Source organism: Festucalex cinctus, chromosome 19 (genome assembly GCF_051991245.1).
Source record: "Festucalex cinctus isolate MCC-2025b chromosome 19, RoL_Fcin_1.0, whole genome shotgun sequence".
Lineage (NCBI taxonomy): Eukaryota > Metazoa > Chordata > Actinopteri > Syngnathiformes > Syngnathidae > Festucalex > Festucalex cinctus.
In genome coordinates, this window is record NC_135429.1 from 1,314,639 (window position 1) to 1,338,301 (window position 23,663).

Consider the following 23,663-nt stretch of genomic DNA (forward strand, 5'->3'; position numbering starts at 1 on the left):
AGCTAGCTAATTGCATGCTGTGGTGCCAACTCATGCTAGATGTCCAAATGCGCCATTTTAGCCACAACAACAACAACAACAACAACAACAACAACAACAACAATCGAGAAGACTCAGATGATGAAAAACAGTTTAAAGCAGAACTTAACCCAAGATGTCAAAAGTTGGGAGATTATGTTAAACAGAAATAACAGAATACAATGATTTACAAATCCTGTAAATTATATTTAATTAAATACATTACAAAGACAATATGTTGAAACTGATAAACTTTGTTTTTTTGCAAATAATCATTTCAACTTTTATGGCTGCAACACGTTCCAAAAAAACACAAAACAAAACTGTGATTGTGTTCTGTTTTTTGCTTAACACAACGTCCCAATTTGATTTGTACTTCAGCGAATGTTTCTCGTCCACTGCTGCAATTATAAGAACATTATCACAATTTTCAAAGTGCAGCCACTCTCCAAGATTCAGTAAGTGCAACAAAACACAGACGCTTTTTTGTAAATAACAACTTGAAAGTGCTGCTTCTACGCGATTACTCATCCCCCACTACAGTACGCGATGCGTTTGGTGTAACCGCTGCTCAGCTGTCCACTCCCACCTAAAATCTCGCTTGTGGGCAGCGGGTCGGGAAGGCCTGTGAGCACGAGGAGGAACGTCTAAAAACGATTTCCACCTGCTGTCAAACTGCAAACACATCTCCCACATCAAGACAGCGCTGCCTTACAAGCTCATCCATCTCACTGTTTATTATTTTTTGCATTTTGCATATTTTTTTTTACATAATATAACTCCACAAAATGCCAAGAAAAAATAAAGTTTATGAAATGTTAATAATGACATCATGTATCTCTGTTCTATTTCATCCCATTATTTGGATTTTTGCTGGGGAAAATGCTTTGGGGTGGGTATGAAGTGGAATGTTTTAGACTGGCTAAGTTAATCACCAGACTAACCTAATAGTCCAAACTTTTTTCTTCAAGTGCCACAAACAGAAAAATCGCTGGATGCCAGGGCCATGTTAACATTTTTTTTTATTTTTTTTTAACGTTACATTATTTTAACTCTCTTCCTACCAAGGACGGAAATTAACGTTAACGGAAATCCCAACAAGGTCTGCCAAAAACGTTAATTGTCGTCAACTATGTTTTTTTTGTTTTTTTCCCCCCATCCCAATGGGGCATCGCAATGTCTTGTGTAGCTCTGGTTTCATGAATGAATTGAAAACTTTTTTTTTTTAAATCACCCACTAACTATGGCCAGCAGATGGCAGCATTGTATCTCTTTTCAATTGGGTCCCGTGGATCAAATTACATGAGAACATGGCAGATCTTAGGAAATAGGTTTGTCACATTAAATCTAATTCACAGAACGTTCACTAAACAAAAAATATTAGTTGTCATAGTCAATGTTGTGCAGAAAATGTACCATTTCACAAGCTTTTTTTCCCCTCATCTTTTTCCCATTATATAAATGACCCGTTTTCAAATGGTGATATTAAAGAACGGAATAAGGTGGAATTATATATATATATATATATATATATATATATATATATATATATATATATATATATATATATATTTTTTTTTTTTTTTTTTTTTTTTTCCTGATGAGAAAATGGAATCCAATCCTTCATATGGAATCCACCATGTTTACGTAGTCATAGTACGCAATATTCTGATTTGCCTTGAAAGATGAGTGCAAATGCTCAAAATCGGCTGGCACTCTTTTTTGATAACGTTTGGCAGTAAAAGAGTTTTAAGCATACCAAAAATCAGTCAATCAAGCAAATGGATATTGTTTAGATATTACAACTGATACCTTAACAGCTTTCGAAAAGTAAAAGATGGTTCCTCCTATTATTAACTTTTTTTGCTTGTAAAAATTAGCTTTCTTCAGCACAGTTATGAATGTTTAAATGTAAATAGTTAATGCGCATCTTTGTATATTTAAAAACTCTCTACAGTATTTAAAAAAAAAAAATAGTAGCAGATGCAATCTTCAGTATATGATACGGGCCGCTTAAAAAGGGGGTGGCGGGCCACAGGTGGGCCCCCGGGCCATATTTTGGGGGTCCTTATCTGAACTAATATAATCAAAGTCACATCAGGTCAGAAGATGAGCAGATTTGAATGGAGAAAATCAAACTGCTTCACATCTCGGAATGTGACGTTGTGGAAGCTGCATCATCTTCATTCTTTCCCATTCGATGAGATGGCCTCGCTTGTAATGAGTCACTTTGCAAGAGCGGAAGGTGGAGAAAGTTAATGTTCGATTTAAAAAAAAAATAAAAATAAAAAATAAAATATATATATATATATATATATATATATATATATTTTGTATGGTATGATACAATTGTGGGTGCACAAGGATACAAGGATCTGCGCACGTGACAACGATCATCTCTGGCAAGATTATTGATTGCGCAAACTTTGTGTTCACGTCTTTTGTGTGAAGCCGAGGAAATGGCTCCATGTTTTTATGCCGCTGCAGCGGCAGCACCAAACAACTGAAGCGTCCCGTGTAACCTTCTCCTCTCTAACTGACGAGACGGCATCCTCAGCTCTCGTCCGCCCCCCTCAGGTCCAAGCGGGTATGTCAGGACTTCCGGTTCTCATGGTCATTAGTATTCATGTTGTGGCGCAGACCTTCTCCCTCTTTCACCCAGCCTTGCCAGGCTTTTAATGAACCCTTTTCAGCTGCTCTCAAACAGTTATTGTTTTGACAGGAAGTGAGGCTGTATTCATCTTACAGCAAACTTACAGATGAGAAGGTTTGACTGGCATCTTTGGGAAATTGGAACAACACGCACATGAATAAAAAGACTGCAAACCTGCATAACCTGATGTGTTGCGTAATATTAGAACAGCGTCCGCAACACACCAGCCTCACTGGCTTCCTCACTCTCATCAGCAACCTGCACAAGCCCTGACACCACAATGACAAACAACGCGGTGTTGTCAGCGTCATGAATAAACATGACCTTGAAGAAGGAAAGCTGCTTATGTTGCGCGAATAACGCCCATTGTCATGATTCGATACATTTGTTGTTTACATAAATTAGCTGCAGAGAAGGTGACCACCGCTGGTGGACAAGTCATCAGTGTTGGAGCACATCTGGAAGGGAGGCATCTGCCGCCAACACACAAATGCTCAAGTGTACCACTACCACTGTCTATGATTACTTGCTGACATTGCCAAGGCTAACTCTTGTTTATACACCTGCATTGACCAGAATCGAGGCAAAAATTGCTTGAAAGCAATGAGCCGGACGCAAGCCGATCAACTCTTCTGGAAGCCACAACATGTGCGAAAGCTGATCCGAGGTCAACGAAGACGCTACTGGTGAACGAGAAGAAACGCGCTTGCCTTGGCTGCTCGCCTGGCGGGGGGGACCGAATTCAGCAGTTCCAAATGACTGGGACTTGCCGCAATCTACACACGGACATGTGAGAAAATGTCAAAAATGTCAATACCCACAAGATATTATGTTCAATAATTATTTATAAACCGAATCTACCAAATGACAGAATCAGGGTAGGTCGAAACTGGCTTGCCTGCAGTCCAGACCTGTCTCGTATTGAAAATATGTGGTGCATTACGAAGCATAAAATATGAGACTGTAGCAAGCAAGAATTGGAAAGAATTCCACCTACAAATCTTCAACAATTCGTGTCTTCAGTAGGGATTGTAACGATACCGGCAATATCGTGATATTGTGATATTAAAACTGCCGCAATATCGTCGTCGTCGTCGTCATGTTCATGATATTTAAAAGCTACACATCTGTTTAAAAAAAAAAAAAAGACAGGTTGATTTCCAATTGTGTGGTTATAGCATCCTCTGGTGGTTCGTTTTGTAGTGCAGTTTAATTTTCATTAGGTATGTTTTGGCCCTTCTATGTTTAAAATACACTAATTGTCAGATGAAGGGGAGCGTAAAATGTTTTGAAGCGAGTCAACACGTGGAGAAACTCAATGTGGGCTTGCATTAGCGAGTAAGTGCCTCAATATTAAGTGTTATTAGAGATTGCAGGTAGTTTATATGTATAAAGCACAATATTGTGCTTTTTTAAGTATGAGCTCTTTTTTTTTTTTGTACCATATTGTGACCTATTTTAAATATCGCCAACCTCCCCACAATATCGTATCGTGAGCTTCATATCGTTTTGTGATATTTGGATATCGTTCCATCCCTAGTCTTCAGTTCCCAAACGTAGTTTTGAATGTTGTCAAGCAATATTAAACATGACCAAACAGTATCACCATTACGGAGACTCTGATTTGTTTTTCCTCGCTGTATCAAGCATGAAGTCATGATTTATTGTTATGAAGAAAGGAGTCGGTGTGTCTGGATTGAACAAAAATAAATGAATTTAATTGAGCTTTTTTTGCTGAGCGAGCTGCACAAGAATCACCAGCAGCAATTTCCAACAGCAATTACCCGTCTGCGAGGAGGACATAAGATCTTTTGTGTTTGAGTGTGGCTTCATTGTCAGCTCCTCCTTTTTTTATTTTATTTTATTACTGCATACTGCTCATTACAGAAAAACCATCAGAAACCTAACATGACCACAATTCATACAACAAAATAAGTACTACATTTTTTTTCTGCACTTTTGTAAACAGTTTAAATTTATCTGATTTTCTTTCTTTCCAAACCATAATATGCCATCTTTGTAAATTGCCTCTCAATTTTGTATATGTCCGTAGGAATAACTTTTTTTCTGCTGGATTTATTGAAGTTGGTGAAATATTACTTATCTGATGCATCAGGAAGACGTGAATCTACTGAGATGTGTGTCTGAGGTTATTGCTTTTTTGTTTTGTTTTTTTTGTTTATTTGCAACTATCATCGAATTAGGAACGGTGCATTCAAGTGAAAGTGGCTGCCATGGCAACAATACTTCCTTCATTCAGATGCTGCCGAAAAAAAGTGGACAAGACTATTTAATCTTTCCGTCTGCATTTTTACTTTTGAATATTTCAGTTGGTGCATGAGGTGAATTTTAACAGTCGTGTTGCAAATGAGAGCAATTATTCACGGATGCGTTTGTGCACAGGTCACGCCAACCTGCATCACTGATCAGCAATGGAAATGTGCATAATTATGTGAAGTGGCAATGCCACTGTCATGAGTTAATACAGAGACAACAGAGATGTGAAATGCAGTTAACTCATTCACTCGCCGCCATTTTCACATTTCGCAATCCCGTTCGCTCCCGGCTGTTTTACTGGATTTGGACTGATTTTGCAAGGCCCACAGAATATTGTGTTCCATTGCTATAAAAGCATAGAACCTATCAAAAGAAAGATTAAAGTCTCTTCTTTCATCAGGAAAAAAAAAAAAAAAAAAAAAGTATGTTTCCATCTGTTTCCGTTTTGCAGCAATTAGCATTAGAAGAGAGCTCAGTTTCATCAGTTTTCGCAAATTTATTTAAAATTGTAAGTAATTGAGCTTTTTTCTAGATGGCACTGGTTGATCTCCTTTGCTCTGCTGCCACCTGCTGGCCGCTCGTGACATAACTACCATTTCTGCAACCGTTCTTTGCAGTTGACAGGCTGCATCAAAGCATTCTGTATGCTCTAGCATAAAAAAACAAACAAACAAAACACATAAATACGTCTTTGGGACACTTAGAGCATTAAAAAAACAACAACGTATTTATACGTTATTGGGAGTAAATGAGTTAATCATCTTATCATAAAAGTGCATACGCACACATTCTTTGCCAGCTCATCTTTCGCCTCGGCGCCTTCTGCGCGACGGTGGCCATCTTGGAGGTGTTGGTTAAAATAGCTTTAAAACATTTGTGGTAATAAGTGGACTGTAATGTTTGAATTTTGCATAATGAATGTCATAAAAAACAAAAAACAAAAACGTTGCACTATTTGCACCTCCATCAGCATATGAATTGTAGCAATTATAAAGAGTGACGCACGCATTAACGTTATTTGTTTGGCTTTTAACGTTGCTCAAATCACCTCATTTGTTGGGTTTGTTCAATCGGCAACCACGAGAGGCTTTCGTCAATATCCAGTGACGTCGGTGGGCAGTCTCGAGAGAGGCAGCAGATGCTGGCCACGGACTGATGCGTTCAGGTGGGAGAGTACATTCTAACGCTCGATGATTAAAAAGTACGTCATTTTGTTATCTTGTAGAATTACATTGTTCTCGTAATGGAATCTTTTTCGAGTGGCAAATTTCTTTTCACAACGTTCAAGTACACTTGAAATCCGGCAACACGCTAGATGATTTCACAGTAAGTAAGACAATATGCTGAATATGGAGGACCAAAAACATCTAAATAAAAAGTAAATAAATGAAAGTGAAAATAAAAACGGATAAGAAAAATATCACTCAAAATTAAATACAAAAAGATAAATACTACTGAAAATAAATACAAACAGAAAAAAAAACACGGATATGAAAAATATAATTCAAAAATTAAATACAAACAATAAATATAAAAGTAAATAAAAACAATAAAATATCCATATAAAAATAAAAGTGAAAATAAATACAAAAGGAAAAAACATTCAAAAAATAAAAATAAATATAACAATAAATGTGGAAATGAATACAAAATATCCATAAATAAATAAAAGTGAAAATAAATACAAAAGGAAAAAACATTCAAAAATAAAAATAAATATAACAATAAATGTGGAAATGAATACAAAATATCCATGAATAAATAAAAGTGAAAATAAATACAAAAGGAAAAAACATTCAAAAATAAAAATAAATATAACCATAAATGTGGAAATTAATACAAAATATCCATAAATAAATAGAAGTGAAAATAAATACAAAAAGAAAAAAAACATTCAAAAAATAAAAACAAATATAACAATAAATGTGTAAATAAATACAAAAATAAATATATAAATAGAAACAAATGTCAATCAATAAATTAAAACGCTCCGCTCTCATATTTGTTTCATGCTGCAGATGCTGTCAGTGCCGATGGTCGTGCACGTAGCATGACTCTGTGCGTCAGCTCATCACGAATGCACAGGTGAAATTAATTGTCGACTGTAACCTGTTGCAGGAGCAAACATGGCGAAGCAGCATGTAGCCGTTATGCTGCTCATAAGTGGCCAACAAAAGTGTAGTCATCCCCGAGTTGTGAAAACTTTTAAATCCGGGTTCAAATGGTTTTCAAAAGCACTGGGCGCTCTTTCTGTAATCTTTTATTTCTGTGCTTTGTTTTTAAATGCGCTTCAATGTTTTTCTTTAATGACGTAACGCACATTGAGTTAGCTTGTGTATGAAAAGTGTAGTCAGGAAAGCGCTGATGTATAAATTGACCACTGAGCAGGTGCATGTCAAAACAGACAGGGGTCAAGACCCCGCGGTCGACCCGCACCTCAAAGAGAAACAACAAAATGCAAATATTCTGGACAGAGAAGAAAGATGGTTCGAAAGAGAGGCCATCTACAATGAGTTTGAACAAGCATCCGTAAAGAGATAAGGAGGCCGACGACATCAAATATTTCCCCCGCCGTCCCTTTCATCCCATTGAAAGAGACGCGATCATTTCGCCTGGCTCCGACCGATAGCAAACAAGCCGCACAACCGCGTTTGCCTTTCACAAGTAAATGGAATATTAACGAGGATGATTCCATCCAAACTTCTCTTCAAAGCGTCTCGATGCCTGTGATCTTTGCGACCCCAAACAGCGACGCCATTCAATTCGAGGCGCTCCTCTAATTTAGTGCAATTAATACTTGGGTTGGTTTTCACGCCAACACTCAAGTTAGATCTGTTCTAACTTCGATGCATGAATTTACGAAGTCAACTCAGACCAGAGACAAAACATCTTCTAAGACAGGAAACAGATTGTCGAGGGAATATATGGACATATATGAATACTTTACCACTTCCTGAGTGTCAAGTGCAGTGCGTGAGGCATGTAGCGCATGTGCTGTCCACCCACATACATGCACATTGCAGTTACTACTGCTCATCAGTGACGTCTGGCTTTCCGTCATTGCTATTTGTGCACAAAACATTTTCAACCTACACAGTATTTATACTGAGTTTCTAAAACTCACGAGTTGGAGTGTGACCTTTAGCTTTTACGGTATTTCCTCAATGGGTCCTTGGAAGCCACCAGCGGAACTAAGAGGTGGAATGAATCACCGTGTGTACGCACATCAGCAGTTTTATCATAAAAAAAATAATAAAAAACAACCTAAAAAAAACAACAATATTTAAACTTAGTCAGAGCGCGCACATCATCTGCTGACCATCTGTCGGAAAAATAAAGCTGCCGTTACCATAAAACCTTTTACATTTATTTTTTTTGGGGGGGGGGCAAACATAAGGCCCGCGGGCCAGATCAGGCCCGCAAAGGGGTTTAATCGGCTCACGAGATTATTTTGTAAAGTTAAAAAAAATAATAAGAAATTGTACTGTCGAAATATATATATATATATATATATATATATATATATACACACACACACATACACTTATAACGTCATTAATTGCACCACGCAATGCATTCTGGGAACAATATATGATTGACTTATACTACTTGTATGATTTCAATGCTTTCCCATTCACCAAATGTGAAGTTACGCAATAAAGTCAATATTTGGATTCTCTCTCAGATATTTTTGTGCGACAACTCAATGTGAATGGAAATGTGATTCATGTACAAATTTAGAGTCCTTTTTGTGATGAGGAAATGGTTGCGTTCCCACTGTACTGAAATTGCAATAATGGGCTTCTCCCGAACCACCTGTTGTTTTGAAGCAACTCTGTGATTAAAACATGTTGTTCAAAGACAAATTAACTCATCATGGCTCATTAGGTCAACTCATTCTGTAGCGTGTTTCAAGATTTGCACTCGAGCAGAGAAAAACATGAGACGAACAGTAAAAAAAAATAAAAAATAAATAAAAAATCTTGGAATGACGTAATTGTATGTATCCGTTAACAGATGACTTCCTGGTTGGTGGGTGACAGAAAATGTGACAACTGCAAGATGTGGCAATCTAATCCAGCGGTGAATTGTGAAAAATGCAATCTTGTCACGCTATCATGATTTTGGTTTTTGTTATTTTGGTTTCATTAGATTCAAGTTTACTTTCAAAAGTTGTTAACCATTCATTCCCAATGCCGCGTTCAACAAAACAGATCGACAGCATTCCCGTTTGAAAATTAAATCATTCGGCTCATGAAATTCACAAATGGAATGCATTTTATGATAATCCATCTTTCTATTGTGGTTTTTCTGAACAAACATACAGAGATGGTTCCCTGTCTGTAATGTAATCAAATCACAGTGGTGTTCTTCGTATATTGTCAAAAACAAAACTGACTTTCATTGGTCACTCGTGGCTAAATCAGGGTACTTGCTCATCTTTGTTCAAATCTATTCAAATTCCTTTCCACTGTAATCGGGAAGAAAGAGGAAATAGCAGGTCGGAAAGACGTGACGGAATTCGCATATATTCTTCTGGGATGACTCGTTGATGACGTATTGAACCGAGTGAGAGTGCAGCTTGACCTTTAACGTCTGTGATATTTTCTCATCTTGATGACAAAGGTGCTGATTATTATGGACTGGATGTAGGCGGTGTGTTTCTTCTTTTGTCCAAAATGAAGAACACAGTTCATAGTCACAGACTTCCATTATAATCTGGTTTTGCACAAGTAACACCACAATGTGATGGTGTCGCAAAAATCCGCCACGGCGCATGGTCCGAGTCTGCGCGGGGGCCGTTTAGATCCGGTGTTGGTAATTTTGCAAACACGCGGAAGCCTCTGCGTTTCAAAGCGACGCCTCTGATTCCCTTTAATTCATTCACTCGCCGCCATTTTCACATTTCGCAATCCCGTTCGCTCCCGGCTGTTTTATTGGATTTTGACTGATTTTGCAAGGCCCACAGAATATTGTGTTCTACGGCTATAAAAGCATGGAACCTATCAAAAGAAAGATTAAAGTCTCTTCTTTCATCAGAAAAAAAAGTATGTTTCTATCTGTTTCTGTTTTGCAGCAATTAGCATTAGAAGAGAGCTAAGTTTCATCAGTTTTCACAAATCTAAAAAATTAAAATTAAAATTGTAAGTAATTTTGCTATTTTTCAACATGGCCCTGGTTGATCTCATTTGCTCTGCTGCCACCTGCTGGCCGTTTGTGTAATAACTACCATTTCTGCAACCGTTCTTTGCAGTTGAGAGGCTGCATCAAAGCCTTCTGTATGCTCTAGTTAAAACAAAAAAAAAAACTCATAAATACGTCTTTGGGAAACTTAAAACAAACAAACAAAAAAACGTATTTGCACGTTATTGGGAGCAAATGAGTTCAATGTAGCGCACGTATAATGCATGGGGACGTCTCTGTGCAGAAGGGCACAGCGATCCATGCGTCTTTCCTCGTTTTGATAATTGCAAAATATTTTCCACACATGAAAAAAAAAAAAAATCTAATTGCTCCTTTTATTAGCATAATGGGTCCTGTATTCACCACCTCCATACAAGGAATTCCTTTTCTCCATGAAAAATATTACCATGGTAACTGAACTTGATGTCTCCTGATGCTTCTGCAAGCTTTGTTGCTGTGGTGATTCTATTGCAGAAATTACAACGTTCTTACAACAAAAAATGACAACAATTATACTTTAACAATGCATTCGAAACGCACGCAACAACCTGAATCTTCTGCATCGACGGATTTCATGAGGTTTAACTTCATTTTAATACACAATTCAGCGAGGGTGAACAAACGGCGCGATGGTGAAAAGAGTTTGAGCGCATGTTATCGAGTTTCTGGATCTGTGTAATGACAATGACCCGCATTGGCCGTCATTGTGTGACAGAGCCTCATCTTCCGGCTGCCGCTCAATAGTGAATACTAATGTCATAATTATCGTAACCCGGCAACAGGAAGTGGGCTGCCCTGATGGGGAGCGGAGAGAGAGGCAAACCAAGCCGTAACCATCACTCAGACGCGGAAGCGACTCTCGCACTCAGACCTTACAAAAGGACTGAAGAGGATGGCGAGTGTGCGCGCGCGACGCATGGATCAGATTAGGGCGAATTTGGCGAAAAGTTTCCGCCGATGTTGACGTTACATTTGACTGGTCTTGATTTGTTGAATGAAATGAAAACTTTAACAGTATTTTTAAACTTACAAATAAGTTGCTAAAAAGTAGGGCGTGCAAAATGATTCACCCCCTTTTCTCTCAGTGCAGCCAAATGAGTCCAGAAGTTCCCTCATGATTTCAGAATCTCCCAATGTTGATCTAAATGACTTGATGATGATAAATGACCCAAGTCATGACAGTACACATAACCCTTGCACGACCCTAGTCATGACAGTAAACATAACCCTTGCACAACCCTAGTCATGACAGTAAACATAACCCTTGCACGACCCTAGTCATGACAGTAAACATAAGCCTTGCATGACCCTAGTCATGACAGTAAACATAACCCTTGCATGACCCTAGGCATGACAGTAAACATAACCCTTGCATGACCCGAGGCATGACAGTAAACATAACCCTTGCATGACCCTAGTCATGACAGTAAACATAACCCTTGCACGACCCTAGTCATGACAGTAAACATAACCCTTGCACGACCCTAGTCATGACAGTAAACATAACCCTTGCACAACCCTAGTCATGACAGTAAACATAACCCTTGCACAACCCTAGTCATGACAGTAAACATAACCCTTGCACGACCCTAGTCATGACAGTAAACATAAGCCTTGCATGACCCTAGTCATGACAGTAAACATAACCCTTGCATGACCCTAGGCATGACAGTAAACATAACCCTTGCATGACAGTAAACATAAGCCTTGCATGACCCTAGTCATGACAGTAAACATAACCCTTGCATGACCCTAGGCATGACAGTAAACATAACCCTTGCATGACCCTAGGCATGACAAATACATTAAGCTTTTATCATTTAGGACCAACATTTTCAAAATGAGGGGAAAACCCCACATTAAGAAATAATTCTTTTACATTTTTACAAACTTTATTGACCATCAATTGCAAAGGGGGTCCTGCACCCAGCGCCACCCACCCCTGGCACGTCCCTGTTTGCTTTGCTCTTGTTTTGTGACCTTATTCTTTACTGCACAACCGATATTTATGTTTATGTACAGCACTTTGTATGCAGCACTGCCTGTTCTTAAAGCGCTTTATAAATAAAGTTGCGTTGAGTTGTAGCAGCTTTTTACAGCCTTCTGCTAACCCAATGATGACTGACATTATAATTACAGGCAAGATGTTCAGCCTCAATAGCGTTTTTGTTTGCAGTAACATGTTAGTGAATAAACATTTCGACTCGTTGAAAGAGCTGTCAGAGGGAAGTTTACGAGCTGTCACGTTCTACGCTACCAACGCACTTGGGGCTTAAATTTAGCTTTCATTTAAGAGCTGAATGACATGTCACTTTATTATTTATTTTTGTTACTCATTGTGGTAGTATGATTCATTCATGAAACTCAACGGATGCAGAATAACTTGAAATGTGTTTCTTAGTTTATCACATAAAAATGAGTCTTTCCCTTTTCTTCACTCGATGTGCTGAATTTTAATGTTATTATTATTATTATTATTATATTTTATTTTTATTTTTTTTTACCAAAAAGCTACCTGTAGGAATCCTGGCTCAGATGTCATTGTGCTAGCAGCAGTACTTTATTTGACTTGACGTATTTATTGTAAACAACTATTATTACCATTTGAATGATAACTGCTAACTAGGAATAATAATTAAAAAAAAAAAAAAAAAAAACCAGCGGAAATTTTGAATGGGACTGCCGACTATTGCAAGGTAGAAAGCCTCAAAAAATAAAATAAAATAAAATTTAAAAAAATGTGCTGAACAGGTTGAATTTTGATTCGACCGAGTAATGTAGAAATTGCATATATAAATGGAAATTAGATGTACACATGCTACTTATTTTATTTTGTGCTTTTATTTTAAAATTTTCCAAAAAAAAAAAAAAAAAAATAGGAATGGGATTAAAAGTTTAAAGTTGGAATGGTTTAACTGATCAAAAAAAAAAATGTATATGTAGAAAGGCATTTTTTATTTTGTGTGTTTATTTTGAAATTTGGAATTAGCTTAACAAATTTATGGTAGAAATTTGTGGTTAAAAACTCAAATTGAATTTTTTTTTTTTAATCTTGGTTTTTAATGTAGAAATTTGTGATTAAAAACTCAAATTGAAATTGTTTTTTTTTTTTTGTTTTTTTTTTTTTTAATCTTGGTTTTTAATGTAGAAATTTGTGGTTAAAAACCCAAAATTTTAATATGGTTTTTATCTTGGGGGAATTGTTATTCAAAAAAAAAAAAAAAAAAAAAGTATGAACAGCTCTTTCTTGCTCTTCATCATGACATCTTTGCACAGCTGTGATCTTTAAACCCACGGGAGTAGATTTAGAAAACTATTTTTATTTCACGACGATTGATGAGCATTTTTGGTGTCTGTCAAGATTTGCCAAGAGTTCCCGCCTCAAAGGCGCGTGCATGTCCATCGCCTGCTGAGAACCCGATCCAAGGTCTGCAAGTGGCCATTAGGAGGTGAGCAGAAATAGCGCACATTGTTGCAGCACCCCCCACGCGGCACACGCGTCGCTAATGGTTCCTTTGCGGCGATGTGGCTCTCGGGGGTCGTCCTGCCCTTTTGAAGTAAGCTAATGAGCCACGGCAAGATGATGCAGGACGATGCGGATGCCATTACGAGGAAGAAAACGTTAACCACCCTCCTGTCTTCCTCCCTGTCATCATCGCTTCCATTTAAAGCACCGGCGGGAGGGATTTCTCTGGTCCAATTGACCTTGTCTGATTTCCACATGTTTCCTTCCTGTCTTGCAAGCAGAGGGCCCCCATTTATCAGGTTGAGTCACACTTATTTTCTCACAACCTTCATTCATTCATTCTTTTTGTTGAAATTGACGCACTGAGAAAATAGTTGAAAATGCATGCAAGTACTTTAGTTTGTTGAGTCATAAAAAACTTCCTGTTATACCAGACCAAGGATGTCTCACAAGTGCAAACCTTGGTACAGTACTGTGAATATCGGGGGTGTCCAAACGTTTTCATTTGAGGGCCACATACAGAAAATCCGAAGGACGTAAGGGCCACATAATATCATGAAGAGAAATTGTGTTTATTCCTAAAAATTGTACAAAACATTTATTTCTGCTTTTGCATATTTAAAAAAATGCTACAGTATATAAAGCTATTTATTTGTAATAGTTTTGGAATTTGTCATTTTAGTTAGTTTTTATTAGTTTCAGGGTGGTTCTGTTTTTATTAGTTTAGTTCTTTAAAAAATGCTTAGTTTTAGTTTAGTTTGTTAGTTTCAGTGTTAGTATTAGTTAAAAAAAAAAAGATGCATTACTTGTGCACAATATTTAAAAAACACCGTGGGAGTGACGTGATCTGAAGGTGCTTTTCTATTGGCTGTTGCTAGATGACGTCACTTCTGTATGACATACTTTCAAACCTCATTATTCCGGTTGATATCAAAATAAATCTACTAAAAATTACATTTCAAATCATCCCCAAAGGTTCATGCATTCAATTAATGACCAAAGACGAAAACGAAGGACATGTTTGTCCCAATGGCTGAAGAAATGGTAGTTATTACACAAACCGCCAGCAGGTGGCAGCAGAGTAAAGGAGATCAGCCGGGACCATGTTGGAAAAAAAAAGCTCATTACTCTAAATTCGAAATAGATTTGTGAAAATTGATTAAAATTAGTTATATTCTAATGCTAATTGCTGCAAAATGGAAACAGATAGAAACACTTTTTTTTTTCTTTCTGATGGAAGAAGAGACTTTAATCTTTCTTTTGATAGGTTCCGTGTTTTTATAGCAATCGAACACAATATTGTGTGGGCCTTGCAAAATCAGTCAAATTCCAGTAAAACAGCCGGTAGTGAAGGTGATTGATTATTGCTTCTGTGAAAATGGCAAACACAACATGCCAACTTGACAGAGTTGGGTTTGCAACTTTGCATTATATGCTGCGCCACTCAGTTGTGAACTTGTGATGACATACTGCCACCTAGTGGCTCATAAGGATTTGTCACTCAAGTTAATGTATTTGTTCTTAAAATCCGCGCCTTCTTTTTGTGTACATTTTGAATCCACCAAGCAAACGTTTTTTTTGTTTTTTTGTTTTTTTTAATTATTATAATTTTTTTTTTATTATTATTTTCCAGCCGGCTACTACATACATGCACACTAGTCTCAACAACTCCATAACCAAAAAAAACAAAAACAAAAATAAAATATCATGTGAGTTACAGTAAAAGAAAACAAAAACAATCAAAAAACTTTTTTTTTTTTTGCTATTTTTTTCCCATTTGAATAAGACTGCATTGTGTCTATGCAACATAAGATTTCTTCTTGTCTATGTCTTAAAAACAAAAAAAAACAAAGCTTGATTATTTCTGCTCATTTGTTAATCTAAAATCCACAAAAAAAGTGTGCAAGTGTATTGAGTAAGGTGCGAAAATTTGCAGGTAATGCGATGTGCCTGATAATGCCACAAGCATACAAATCTTTGCAGGGTGGCATAACAGTTACAAGCAGATTTTGACAGCTTCAAGACGGGTATAACGAAGTGACATCACAGTGAAATATGTCACTGTGGGCATTGCATCACCCTCTCAGCGAGAGGTCTCTGTTGGAAAAGCGCTCAAGCACTTACACGGCTGTGTAACCTAGCAATTATGCTTCCTGATGTAATTCGTTACCACTACGAAACACATTCACATAGCAGATGCAGACGCAGGAAAAATAGCTCGAATTGGGTGTTGAGCTTGGCCTTTTTTTGCTTACGGGCTTGCTCACTTTTGTTGCCAGCACTTTTTACAACAATGGTTGTGTGCTGAATTGTGAGAGTAAATTTAGACTGTAATACAAGTAATTTACTAATTGACATAGTAGCAGAATCAATCATTTTTTTCCCATTGGGCATGGGCCTGTAATATAATAATAATGAACTTTTTATAGAATATTTTATAAGATCTGACAGAAATATTGCTGTGGCGAGGTTTTAAAATTACATTTAAAAAAATAAAATAAAATAATATATGTATTTATATATCATTTTCCTGCCTTCCCCAAAATCACAAACTAGACAATCAATATATCATCCTTGCCTGACTTTATTTATGCACGTTTCACATTTAAACAAAGTTACAGAGAGTAAATGGTTATCAAAAAATAGAAAAATAAAGCAAGAATATTAGCGGGGGGTCAGTGGCAGTTCGTATCATGAACACTGGAGGGCGCTATTGTACCTTAAGTTCACGTTCTCGTAGCAGACGAGTAAGAATACAGCTGGGCTCGGCCGGGTAGGAGTAAACACGAAAGGTAAACACGATTTATCCTTATTTTACATCTAGCCACCCATTTTGTTATCATTTCATTTAGCTTTTGAGACGCGTCTGGTAAGTTTTCCCACCGTTGCTTAACGCGATCGAACCCACCAAGACGCTTAAAATGTGGCGGGGCTAATGTTAGCTCAGCTGGTTGCGTCAACAGTCCACCGAAGTCCCCAACCAGGGCAATTGTTGAATTATTACGATGGATTGACCGGATTCGGAACACACCGAGGTGCTTTTTTTTTTTTTTTTTTACCACACTGTCACAATGGAATGTTATGAAATGTCGAAGTCTTTCAGCATGCTAACGACCGCTGTGCGTAAAACGAGCCCCTCGCTTCAAAAAATATTGTCATCTTCTTCATACAGCCGAGAGATGAACTGGACGTAACGTCTGGTGTTTTCCTCGCACGTTCTGCCATTTCAAGACAAATGTTTGAGAATGATGTCTCAAGGCGTAATGGACGGTCCGGTGACACTCGTCATCAGGGCGCCTAACCAGAAATATGACGACCAGACGATCAATTGCTGCCAGAACTGGACTGTGGAGAAACTCAAAGCCCATTTGTCAGATGTGTACCCGAGCAAACCGGTGAGTGAGTTCACGTCAACTCTGACACACCGGTCGTAATATGTTGCAATATGCTTTTTTTTTCTTTTCTTTTTTTTTTTAAGATTTGTAAAAACAAATCTAAAAGCGATCATTCATGGTCATGAGGTCAAGCAAGGTCATGAGGTCAAGCAAGTATGTACGCGCTATTTTGGTGCAGTTTAAATCCTCGAGTCGAGTGAAGAGATTAGATTGTTAGTGGTGTGGTTGACCTTCCGGAACGCGCTTCTCCATTGAGATTTACAAGGCAACGTGATACTAGACACGATGCGACTCTAATGAGGAAGAGAAGTACAGAAAATGGATGCCTCGCCTCTGAGTGAGCTGGGTGAGATAGTTTGCAGCTCACCCGTGACTAATGCGGACAAGCGGTGTAGAAAAAGCATGGATGGATGGCATTCACATACAAAAAAAAAAAAAAAAAGGCTTCTTTTTTTCAACTTTAAATTCAGCTGTCAAACCGAGAAAAGAATATTTATATAGTTGGAACAAGAAAAGCGAAAACTGGTTAATTCCTCTGACCTCTTTCTAATTTTCTTTTCTTTCTTTTTCTCTTTTTAGAGCTCCAAAGACCAGAGACTGGTGTACTCTGGCAAGCTACTTTTGGATCACTTTACTTTAAAAGATGTGCTTCGAAAGGTACAGTTAACTTTCCTACTCCCCTTAAATCCAGCCTTCTATTTTTTTTTTTTTTTTTTTACAGTGGAACCTTAAAGCAAACCAAAAATATAATACATGACTGGGATAAAGTTTACCACTGCACTCTGTTATCGTCTAATCAGGAAGGTGTAACGGATGGCTGATATATATTTTGTTTACGTACACGGTCATACAAATGTATTTATGTCAACACCTTAACGTAATGGAAACTTTTAAAACACCCTATTTGATAACAAGTGTCGAAGTTAGCCAGATGTGGGCTAGCTAGCTAGCTAGCAAATAGCAATAGCTGCACGGTATAGATCAAAATATCTTTATTTTATACATTTATTATGTATATTAGATTTATTTCCACCTGTATTTCAAAATGATAGTCAAGAAAAAAAAAAAAGCCCAATTTTCAGTTCACTGGCTTTGTTCATAACTTTTCAGAAAATCTGAAAATAAAATGTTCATCATTATTTTCCAAAGTTGATTTGTTGCATCTGTGGTCATAAAATAAATTCAACTTAGTCAAGTAGAAGTGGAACAATTAATTGATTGATAGTAAAAGTATATATATTTTTTTAATAGATTAATCATCGCAAGAGTAAATATTCACAGATTTCTGTAGTCTGAAAGTCTGATTATCTTTGTGGTTTTTCAAAATAAGACATTTGCAAACAGTGATCAACATTTTTTGGGCCAACTTGCTGACATGTGACGGACCAAACCAATAACTGAATCATATCAAAAATAACGAGTAGTTAATGTTTCTGAAAAGACTGAACGAGTTGTAACGGTTTTTCCAGCAAGACGAGTATCACATGCTCCATCTGGTCTGCCCCTCGCCGACGCCTCCCAGCTCCCCGAGCCCCGCCCGCAAGCCCCGCGAGAGCCCGACTGAACCCGCGGTGAGGCCAAGCGCGACTCCTCTTTCTCATATTTCATCATCGGCGACAGCGAGTTTCGTCATCCGCCTTCGCGTCCCCCCCGAGAGGCGCTCGGATCAAAGCCCCGTTGAACCGTAATTGGACGTTCTGGTTGGCAGGTCACGCAAACCGCCGGTCCTTCCTTACTTCCTGGTCAACACAGCCAATCAGAGGAGAGCAGAGACCGACTCAGACAACGAGCCTTCTCGTACGAGCAGCTGCAGCAACAATTCCTGCACAGGTCATTTCTGCAGATTTGGTTTGATAAAGTGTTCCCTCATTTATCGTGGGTGTTACGTTCCAAAAACTACCCGCGAAAATGCAATTAATTGAAAAACAAAGCATTATATCTTTTTTTTTTTATTATGTTTTTTTTCATTTTGGTATGATTTTTACTTTATGATAAATGCTTTTTCATTCATCATATGTTCTTTTTTTCTATTTATATTCATTTTTTTTCCATTAAAAGTATGTTTTCTGTTTATTTACTTATTATACAGCACCAAGGTTATTTTAGTTAACTAAAACTAACAGAAGAACTAAAACTAAAATAAAAAAAAAAAACAATTTTGTTAACAAAATAAAATAAAAACGAAAAAGCTTAAAAAAAAAAACTAACTAAAAAAAACATTTTAAGTTTACAAAACTAACTAAAACTATAACTAGCAAAAATATCCTTTGTTTTCGTCTTTGGTAATTAATTTAATGCATGAGCCTTTGGGAATGATTTTCAATAATGTTTCAAGTAGATTTATTTTTTATATTAATCAGACTAAGGACGATAGAAAAATGTGTCACACAGAAGTGACGTCAACTAGCTGCAGCCAATAGAAAAGCACCAAAAGATGACGTCGCTCGCATGGTGGTTTTTGAATATTATAAAAAAAACTAAAAAAACAAAAACACTAAAACTATTATTAAAAAAACTAAAACTAATACCAAAACAGCATTTAATAAACAATTTAAACGAATAAAAACTAACAAAACCACCCTGAAACCTAATTAAAACTATTAAAATTATTTAAAAAAATAAATAAATAAAATAAAATGAAAAATTCCAAAACTAATAACCCTGTACAGCACAGTATGTATTTTTTCATTTAGTATGTTTTGGTATAATTTTTAGTTTATTATGAATGCTTTTTGTTTTTTTCATGAAAAGTATACGTTTTGTAATTGAATTATTATACAGCACGGAATATATTTTCTCTCTCCGGAATGCAATGTTATGGAACGACGGGACGGGCGCCGTTGGAACGGTCTGGTCGAGACGAATCCACGGATGCCCGTTATGTCCCCGGTCGGACGTACGGTTCGAGAGATACGGCCGCGCAAAGACCGAAAAAAAAAGCGTGTGTCAAGTTTTTCATGTACGAGCAGCCGAATGTTAACGTTGTGCTCTGGTTTGCAGCTGGAGTCATTTCTCTGCGATGTCCAGCCCTCCCGCAAACGTGACCGCCTACTACAACCCCACCACGCTCATGTGGTGGCAGCAGCTGTACGCCCGACAATACTACGCGCAATAGTAAGCCGCTTCTTATCACTCCTCACATTTGTTAAACGCCATCTTGAAAATCCTCCACTTGTCTTCCGTCATCCCCCATCGACAGTCACTTACTGGCGGCCTCCTCGCGACACCTCGCCGACGGCCCGCCCAGGACTCCGCCCCTCCCCCGGGCGGACCCCCCGAGCCAGCGTCCGCGGGCGGACCGCCGCGGCAACCCCGAAGTGGAAATGAACGCCCAAGGGGGGGAGGTCCTGAACGAGGAGGATCTCAACCGGGATTGGCTGGACTGGGTGTACACGTTTTCCCGGGCCGCCGTCTTGCTGAGCATCGTCTACTTCTACTCGTCCTTCAGTCGCTTTCTCATGGTGATGACGGCCATGTTGGTGCTTTACCTGTGAGTCGTCATCCTCACCTAGCAAAACCATTTGTGCTCTGTCCTCCATTTTTGAGCGGCCATTTTTGTTTGACTTCGGCGTCCCGGCGCTAACGGTTACGTCGCTTTCCTTGATCAGAATCAGATTTCTTGGCCAAGTATGTCAAACGCGCAAGAAATTTGTCATCACAGTCGCAACCCGTTCGAGAAACGCGAAAAATAACGACGACCAACAGGGGTAAGCCTGACGGTTCGCTAATTAGCGCCCCTGAGCTTATGACATGAAAAAGGGCCAATCTGGGGAGAAGATAAATATCCGATTTCATAAATATTTTATCAAAACAATAATACGTCAATCATGATTATTTGCTCCACCTTTTTCAATATCATCTTACTACAGTTTGCCGTTTTGGATCACAATTTGGTCATGTGGTACTGCTGCTGGGCTCGAAAAGGGGCGGGTCTATTTTTAGAGCTGTTGGCGACCCCCAAATTCCTGAAAAAAAATTACTTTTTGCTTTATCGCCTGTTTTTATTTAAATTAAAGTACGCAAATTTTTTATTGTTGGGGTAGAGCTGATGATTTTGAAAAATAATTTGAATATCCCATTGCGATTGCTATATGCTATTATTTTTGCATGGTCCTTCACGTTTTTAAAAATTATTTTTTTATTGCTTTTAAAACACAGGCAATAAATTAATATGAAATAAAAATGGGGAAAAAAAAAAGTTATTGGTTAGGCTTAAGCGAAAATAAAGGCAACTGAATCATGAATTAACATGAAGGACAGTTCATTGACTTCTATTAGTTAACTTATTAAACACTAGATGCTATATAAAATACATATTTACATATTCATTTAAATTTGTATGTTAATTATTTTTTTTAAATATATATTTATTTTAAAAAAAAGTATTTTTAATTATTTTTTTACATTTCATTTTTGTTTTCTTTAATTACAAATAAAATATATATATATATATATTTTTTTTTTTTTATTTTAATTAAAAAAAATAATAAAGCCTGATGCAGAGGTTATCTAATTAACCAATGGACTCTTGCAAGTCCAATCCGAATCCAATTGGGGACTTTATTTTTTTTTGACCAAGCGGTGCGTGCTATGCATCTTATTGCAATTTTCAAAATGTCATTTACAAGTGTCAAATGTTCATTTTTGTTTTATACAGTCACCAGGCCGGCTGGTTTCCCTTCAACCTGGAAAACGAACTGCAGCTTCCTGGAGAAAATCAGGAAGAGATGGAGGCCGAGCTACAAAACAATGACCTCCATGGAATGGTATGTGCGTGCGCGCGCACGCGCTCATCAGTCATGTTGTCAAGCACTTAACAGTTCTCGACCACATTGCAAGTGCATATCATCGTACAGAAAGACATTTTTTTTTTTTTTTTTTTATTAAACTAATCCCATGATGTGATGTCTTAACTGAATTCACTGAAAACTGTTATTTCATGTTAACTGATATTAGTGGCAGTAAATGAATGTATTGACGTTTCAACATTTAATTCAGTGATTCTCTCGCACACCACTAGAGGGAGCCCTGGTAGGGCCCCAGCCAAGAAATAACGTGAATAAACCACCAAACCACACATCATGATTCATGATCAGGGTTTCTGGATGATCAGCAAATCTAATTGAATGCAATTGAACTAATTTAATGTCCATATCATACTGCATATAGTACACTAGGGTACACACATATATACATACACATACTGTTTATATACTAGGGGGTGTCAGTTGATTACAATTTTTAATTGTAATTAATCATAGTATTTCCATAGTTCACTCATAACTAATCACACAGTATGTTCTAAATGTCATATTTTTCAAGCTTTTTATACTCTTAACATGAGTGGACAAATATGGCTTCCTAATACAAATTTGACTGTGTTTTCGTTCATTGATACATAATTTTATAGTAATTCATAACGTTATTTGAAGTTTAAAAGATACTAAACAGTGAAAGGAGTGTGGGGAAAAAAAAAGAATCACATATTTGTGTTGCGTTTTTGGCCACAATGTGGCATTAGTGTTTCATTTTGGACATTGGTGATGGTTTTTCATGTCAATTTAAGAGCAAATCCAGGCCATTTTGTTCCCTACAAATAAATGACATATTATTGCAAAATTGTATTATTATAGTGACTCCTTTGCACAAGGTATGCAAAATAAAGCGAGAACGTATTTCCATTTATAATGCATCTGGCCATTGAATGCTTTTTAATGCCACCATTTTAGCAAAATCCATTTCATGACTCGGAAATCTGGATGATTGTATTCAATTCATTAGTGTGATGTATGAAGAGGAATGTTTCCAAAACGGTTCCATCCTTACTCACCTTCCGCAGGAACACGTAGCAGACGACAGCTCGGACGACGACGACGACGACGGCGGGGAAAGCGGCGAGGAGGGCCCCGAGGACCCCAACCTCGCCACCCCCCAAACGGGCGTCCTGTCCTCCATGTGGTCCTTCGTCATCACCTTCTTCATGTCGCTCATTCCCGAGGGACCGCCCAACGCCGCCAACTGAGGGCCGAAAAGTCTCGAGCTGCTGCGTCCCGGTCTTCGTTTCAGCCGCCGGTGACTTGGGCTCGAGCGGCGATCCGCTCCGCTCGTTTTCATTCGGCGTCGTCGACTGGAGAATGGACGTTTGAATCAAAAGTTTGATTGTGGTGCCATGTTATAGCGTAGGCTGATCAACGCGTTGTCGCTAATGTATTAAAAAGGATCAGCGGACACGATGCTTAACACTAATATAACTACACATGGTAAAGCGATTACTTGTTTTTTGTTTTTGTTTTTTAAATTGTGCTGTGTCAATAGAGTGATGGTGGACGTGTCATGTTCTGTCAGGCTGGGTGGAAGAATTGATTGGAATATAAAAAGGGATGTTGTCAAACTGCTTGTTGCAACACAGTGCAGACTTTGTGGATAAAATGGCGGCTGCTGCTGTTGTTGTTGCATATTTAAAATGGAATACAGTAATAGGTAACTGATTGGTTTATCAATGTCTTGTACTGTGTGTGTCTCTTTTTTTTTCTTTTTTTTTTCCCTCCCTCAGAGCAACATGATCACAAATAATGAGAGATTCAAGATTGTCTTGGTCCTTCCTGGTGACATTTTGGAAGTAAAAAATAATAATTTACACAAACATTTGAGTGGTTGATGACAATGAATG

At 37.7% G+C, this 23,663-nt stretch overlaps 1 protein-coding gene and 1 long non-coding RNA gene across 3 annotated transcripts in view; one reads left to right on the forward strand and one right to left on the reverse strand.

The window, feature by feature from the left end:
- The window catches only part of LOC144007140 (uncharacterized), a 34,244-nt gene that overhangs the window by 9,609 nt on the left and 972 nt on the right, over positions 1 to 23,663 (reverse strand). Inside the window, exon 2 of the long non-coding RNA XR_013280092.1 lies at positions 22,824 to 23,120. This is a non-coding gene — a long non-coding RNA (uncharacterized LOC144007140). The remainder of the gene's footprint in view (positions 1 to 22,823; positions 23,121 to 23,663) is intronic.
- LOC144007139 (homocysteine-responsive endoplasmic reticulum-resident ubiquitin-like domain member 2 protein) lies at positions 16,306 to 23,481 on the forward strand. 2 transcript variants are annotated; one of them, XM_077506507.1, is made up of 9 exons: positions 16,306 to 16,390; positions 16,771 to 16,993; positions 17,573 to 17,650; positions 18,463 to 18,564; positions 18,702 to 18,823; positions 19,994 to 20,107; positions 20,193 to 20,483; positions 21,651 to 21,759; positions 22,833 to 23,481. In XM_077506507.1, exons 2-9 carry the CDS (start codon positions 16,844 to 16,846, stop codon positions 23,013 to 23,015), a joined length of 1,149 nt encoding a protein of 382 aa, XP_077362633.1. In that variant the 5' UTR covers positions 16,306 to 16,390; positions 16,771 to 16,843; the 3' UTR covers positions 23,016 to 23,481. The 2 variants fall into 2 exon arrangements, with proteins under 2 accessions (XP_077362633.1, XP_077362634.1); XM_077506508.1 differs by lacking the exon at positions 16,306 to 16,390 and adding an exon at positions 16,398 to 16,633.